The sequence below is a fragment of the Gekko japonicus genome, unplaced genomic scaffold (assembly GCF_001447785.1).
Source record: "Gekko japonicus isolate JY-2015 unplaced genomic scaffold, Gekko_japonicus_V1.1 scaffold1795, whole genome shotgun sequence".
Classification (NCBI taxonomy): Eukaryota; Metazoa; Chordata; class Lepidosauria; order Squamata; family Gekkonidae; genus Gekko; species Gekko japonicus.
Window position 1 is genome coordinate 122,641 of NW_015165875.1, and position 6,149 is coordinate 128,789.

The window sequence follows — 6,149 nt, forward strand, 5'->3', positions numbered from 1 at the left end:
GAGTAGGAGCCGCCACTACCCACCATCATTTTGTTCCATCTTGCCTGGCCCTGGAAAAGGGAACATCTGTGTCTCCCTGGAGCAGATGACACTGAGGAACAGAGTACTAGCAATACTAGCAATAGAGCAGTGAAACACGCCATCTGTGAAATAACATCTAGAGCACATTGTTAATAATTGGTTGTAATGTTTATTTGTATAGTGATGGTTTTAAAATGGTTTTAAATATGTTTTATATTGGCCTATGCCCTTGTAAGCCGCCCTGAGCCCGCGTAGCGGGGAGGGCAGGGTATAAATTGAATAAAATAAATAAATAAATAAATATATTGTGTTTCAAAAAAAGAGAGAGGGCGAGAGAGTACAGAGATTTCCTTCAAAAGAGACGCTGGCCACCTGTAGAATCTGAGCCGAAAAATTAGAGGCCTGCTTTATCAATCCATCCATCCATCCATTTTATTATGACAGAGCTTGCTTTAAAAATACTTCACCGGAAGGTTAACCTGGAAGCAACATGAGGACTCTGCAGAGGCCTCGGGTGGAACCCTTCCGCTCCGCCCAGCTCATATCCCAGAGCCCCGCTCCCACTCAGAGAGCCTGCCACCGGAGGGGCCCCCCCTCCAAAACGGGGTTGTCAGCCTCCAGGTGGGGCCGGGAAACCTCCCAGCAATGTTCCCTCTAAGCTGTGGAGTCTTGTGAGCAAGAATTCTACTCTGTGAGCCACTGGTATTAAAGTTGTGAACAAACGATTTGGCTGCTGCATAAGTTAGTCTGCTCTGGAGCCATCCTGCCTGAGCTAAGACAATAAATTGTGAGCCGGAGGCTAAAAAAATGTGAGCTAGCTCACACTAAGCTTAGAGGGAACACTGCCTCCCAGGACTATACCTGATTTCCAGACCACAGAGGCCAGTTCCCTGGAGCAAACGGCAGCGGCAGAGGGAGGGGCCTCTGGCATCGCGTCCCTGCTGAGCTCCCCCCCCCCCAAAAAAAAAACCCTGGTCTTCTTTCACTGGAGATGCTGCCAGAGGTTGTACTTGGGACCTTCTGCAGCCAAAGCGATTCCACTCAGCCGCGGCCCCTCCCAGTAAGTCAGCCCCTTACCAGCAATAGGCCAGGGTGGGCCAGTTTGCCCCCCCACACACAAACACCCATGCCAGATGTTGCTCTCTGGCCTCGAGCGCCATGTTCTCCTTGCCAGGCCATCCCTGCTTTCCTGCCCTGGCAGCAGGCTGGCTCTGCCAGGGACACGCGAGCCGGGGCAGCCGTGGGCCGGAGGGGCCGCGTGCAGAGCTGGCACTCGGAGGCCGGCAGGGGTGGGCAGCCTCAGGCTGAACTGCACACAGCACGGAGGAGCCCTCGGGCCGCCCCCGCTGCTGCACACCCCCAGCCGGGTTCCTCCTGATCAGGCAAGAACAGGAACTCACTCTGGAGCAACGGCCTGAAGCGGAGCCCTGTCCAGGACTGACTTACTCGGAGTCTTTCGGCTTGTCCCCAAAGACCTGGAATTTCTTGTCCGCCTTCGTTTGTTTGATGTACTTCTGCATGGAGACAGTGCTGCACTCAAAAAGAAGAATGTTTAAAAATCAGCGGTCTTCTTTCACTGGAGATGCTGCCAGAGGTTGTACTTGGGACCTTCTGCAGCCAAAGCGATTCCACTCAGCCGCGGCCCCTCCCAGTAAGTCAGCCCCTTACCAGCAATAGGCCAGGGTGGGCCAGTTTGCCCCCCCACACACAAACACCCATGCCAGATGTTGCTCTCTGGCCTCGAGCGCCATGTTCTCCTTGCCAGGCCATCCCTGCTTTCCTGCCCTGGCAGCAGGCTGGCTCTGCCAGGGACACGCGAGCCGGGGCAGCCGTGGGCCGGAGGGGCCGCGTGCAGAGCTGGCACTCGGAGGCCGGCAGGGGTGGGCAGCCTCAGGCTGAACTGCACACAGCACGGAGGAGCCCTCGGGCCGCCCCCGCTGCTGCACACCCCCAGCCGGGTTCCTCCTGATCAGGCAAGAACAGGAACTCACTCTGGAGCAACGGCCTGAAGCGGAGCCCTGTCCAGGACTGACTTACTCGGAGTCTTTCGGCTTGTCCCCAAAGACCTGGAATTTCTTGTCCGCCTTCGTTTGTTTGATGTACTTCTGCATGGAGACAGTGCTGCACTCAAAAAGAAGAATGTTTAAAAATCAGCCATTTTCTTCCGCCTGTTCGCTTTTCCTGCATTTCCATTGGTCATAGAAGCAAAAACAAAAAATAAACATCACCAAGCCAGACTGACGGGGCCCACCCCGGCAGGTCTACTCAGAATCCCAATCAAGCCTACTAAATGGGGCTTTTACTCCCAGGACAAATTGATTTTAGGATGGTACCGTAAGGGCCTGGTTTGAACCACAAGAATCCAAAAAGAGTCCTGCTCCACCACTTCGGGGCCCATCTGGACCGTCTCTCCCAACACTGATCAGTCATCAGAGGCCTCCATGAAGCTCACAAGCTGGGTCTGAAGGGACCTGCCCTTCCCAGCTGTCCCCCCCCCCACCCCCACGCACATGGTATTCCAAACTTGGGGGTTCTATGAATTCCGTCTTCAAGCCATCTGAGCCCATCAATAATCTTTAAGGAATGGGTGGTTGAACCACAGTGGTTACATCTCTTTTAGGAGTCAGTCCCTCTCCAGTCCTGAGAATTTGATCTGAAGATCTTCTGTTGATGTTGGTCAACTTCAACAGAACTTCAGGTGGAGAGAAAATGGTCCACCCCCCCTTGCCTGCTCTTCCTCTGCCCCCCCCCCCCCAGTGACTGCAAAGACCGTGGACAACAATTTCCAGTCCAAACACTTACACATGGTTACCGAAATGCCCGGCTCACCTCTGAAAGCCATACTGGGTGCAGTGAAGCAATCCAGGGTGGGTCAGGTTGCTTATCAGAAGTCCCTTGATATGGGATTCAATCCAAAAAGCAGCCAGAAGGTGTGAGAACCCTTGATGGCAAAACCCAATCTAACCAAATTTCACAGTCGCCCTCGGTAAACTCGTCCAGTTAATCCTGCGTGGCGCATCTATTCTCAACCAAAGAGCTACAAGGCAGGATGCGAGTGTGGTGAGCTGACAAGACGGTGCTCCTGAGCGTAGCCTCTGTGAGCACAGCACCACCCCGTGTTCCGGTTTCTGGGGGCCTATGTGCAGGTCAGACGCGGCGACTGGCTTTGGTCACCGCTTCTCCCTCAGGAATCCACAGGACTGCGGCACTGTGTGCCAGAGGGATCTCAGGGCCCTCGCCCAGCTCCGAGGAGTCTCAGGCTGATTTCGCACTAGAGCTGCCTCGATGTTGTGCCGCCGTTTGCCCCGATACTACTGGTCAATTTCACACCCGAAGCTGCGGGTCTGCATTTTGACTCGCGGCTTCTCCCGATTGCCCCCGCAGTTTTGTGATCCTGTTTTTTGAGGATCACGAAACTGCGGAGGAAATCGGGCGAAGCCGCGGGTCAAATGCAGCCCCGTGGCTTCAGGTGTGAAATTGACCAATAGTATCGGGGCAAACGGCGGCACAACATCGAGGCAGCTCTAGTGCGAAATCAACCTGTGTGTGTTGGGAAAGGCAACGTCTGGCACACAAAGAAGAAGAAGAGAAGGCTGCCCTGCAGGGGGCGGCAATGAGATGGGACAGTGAGGTCACCACCTTCTCTCTCCTTTTCTAAGGCTGATTTCCCACCAGCGCTGCTTCGTGCTCACTCCTCCCTTTTGCCCTGACGGCACGTGTCAATTTCACACAAGCTGCTGCGCGGCCAAATTTCGCCCCAGAGCTTCGCACGATTTCCCCCGCGTCTACTCAATCCTCAAAAAACAGGACTGAGTAGACGCTGGAGAAATCGTACGAAGTTGCGGGGCGAAATGCAGCCGCGCAGCAGTTTGTGTGAAACTGACATGTGCCATCGGGGCAAAAGGGAGGAGTGAGCGAGGAGCAGCGCTGGTAGGAAATCAGTCTAAGTGTCGTTCCTATTCTGTCTCCAGATTGCTACTCTCCAGGCAATTCCTCCCTTCTTCGCAGAAGTGCCACACTTTGTCTTACCCTCTCTCTCAGCTAGAAGCATAGTTATTAATCTGTATCTGTCTCTCCTCTCTACTATCAAGTATGTTGGTACCTAAATAAACCTTTATCAACTCTTTCATCAGGCTGTGCATTGTTGCTGTGTTAATTACTCTGCCAACACTTTCGGAGGAAGCCATCTGCTAAACTGGTCTAAAACCAGCATAAGTGTAAGTAAGTCCTTTAGGACAGAGGTGCAAAGAATATTTGTGATTTTTAGCTTCTGATAGGAAAACCACATACTCACACCGCAGCAGGTTTAAAAATACTGTTGCCCTGCCTGCGAAGAAGCAAGTGGAATCTGGTGTGCGGCAGTAGAAATTCAGACACGGAGGCAGATAGGGACATTTATGTACTTTGATGTACAGAGATGTGCACTGAACTGAGAAATGTGATGATCAACAATGACTTACGCAGTATTCCTTGGAGGTCTGGTTCTTCTGAATGAACATGAAATGCATTTAAGCCTGCGTGTTGCCCATGACACACAGAAGTGACTTCAGTCTGCATTGCACTGCTTTGAGCAGGAACTCCCAAATTAAATACGCACCACGAGAGATAAACTATTCAGATTCTTCTGTGAGCCACTAGGTATCGCAGACGACCTCCTTGTGGGCACTAGGTGTGATTCGAGTGTTCAGTCACAGAGACACAGCAGAATTACCCATCTGCATCTATGCTCAAGTCAATCCTCTGGAATGGACTCTTTACCAAGCACGAAACATACTCGGAACAGTGACTCAGGGTCAATCCACAGAACACCAAGGCCTCATGTCCTCCATGGGCCCTGTCGATGGATGTGATCCAGACGTTCCATACCTGGAACTTAATTTCCAAGCACATGAGGTTTGAATCCAAACTGGTCCCATGTCCAGCTGGGAATTAAGTTCTGAGCATGGAATTCGGGGGCGGGGGTGGGGAAATGAGCCTGAGATACTCTGTGTGGGAAATGTTCCTTATTCAGCCACTTCTATGCAGCAGACAGAGGGTATAAACATCCTTTCAGAGTGGAGACAAAGACGTGTGCCGTGGTCAGAAAACAAATGAGCTACACCCCTGAAGGCCGGGAGGAAGGGAGGAGAGGATTCTCACCTGCCCACTGAGACCTTCTTGCTGAAGGAAACGGACTTTTTGGGGACAGCAGGCATGGCGCTCAGACTGGCAGGGCTTGCGGCAACTTCTCCACGGGCATTTCCACTGAAGGTGGCGGGGAACGTCGGAACCGGACAATACACTTTTCGAAACACGCAGGGGGGAAAAGACAGAAAGAAACATTACGTTGTTGGCTGAGCTTGCTACTGAGACTGCTGGCAAGATTTAGTATTTCTCAGGGGCACAAAACTGGCAAAGGGTTCCAGCCAAACCACCCTTTGTCCCCCTGCATCAGCACCCAGAAAGTTCAGAGAGACAGGAGGAGAGAATTTGCACACAGCCTCCGTAAATTCTGCATCCCACACACAAAATGCACCACACCCTCTTCTGTAAGTAGGGGGCTGTGGTTGGTTACAGACCATGTGGCCAACAGAAAGAACATTTAGAAGCTTAGCTTTGGAGTTTTAAAAACACAGGCTTGTTTCTTGATCCCATGGTTGTGGTAAAAAGTTTGAAAATGGGTGGGGCTTTCAGTATGCAAAGATGATACTTGCGCATCTTATGTAATTCCTCATCCCCTTTTATGACCCAATTGTTTCCTCTTTCATCACCAACAGCAACTGCCTCCATCTCCTCCTCTCTCAGCAATTGGGGAATCAGGAAAGGAAAGCCTCTCTCTCGCACGTGCCCGTACCCCCCCCCTGCGGAGCTCCCTTTAAAAAGTAGCCCTGATAGCAGCGGAGTAGCCGCACCCCCGCGATCCTGCTCGCTCCAGCCGCCCCCCCTCTCTCCCACACCGCCGGCCACCCACCCAGTGGCTTCTTCGCCCTGCAGAGCGGCTGCTCTGCTGCGCCCCTTCCCTGCTGCGGGTAGAGCTTGGCTTGGCTTTCGCGCCCCAACTTGGTTGTGCGCTTGTGTTTTCTCCGGCGCTCACGGGGCCGATCAAGGAGATCTCCATGGGGGGGGGGGGCGGGGGGGGGGGGAGGGGG

General features: G+C 53.0%; 1 protein-coding gene across 1 annotated transcript in view; it reads right to left on the reverse strand.

Annotated features, from left to right (window-relative positions):
- The window catches only part of CCDC180 (coiled-coil domain containing 180), a gene marked incomplete at its 5' end in the record, with an annotated part of 77,589 nt that overhangs the window by 12,875 nt on the left and 58,565 nt on the right, over nucleotides 1-6,149 (reverse strand). Inside the window, 3 exons of the mRNA XM_015411272.1 lie at nucleotides 1,468-1,551; nucleotides 2,059-2,142; nucleotides 5,161-5,302. Of these exons, the coding sequence (XP_015266758.1) occupies nucleotides 1,468-1,551; nucleotides 2,059-2,142; nucleotides 5,161-5,302 (310 nt within the window). The remainder of the gene's footprint in view (nucleotides 1-1,467; nucleotides 1,552-2,058; nucleotides 2,143-5,160; nucleotides 5,303-6,149) is intronic.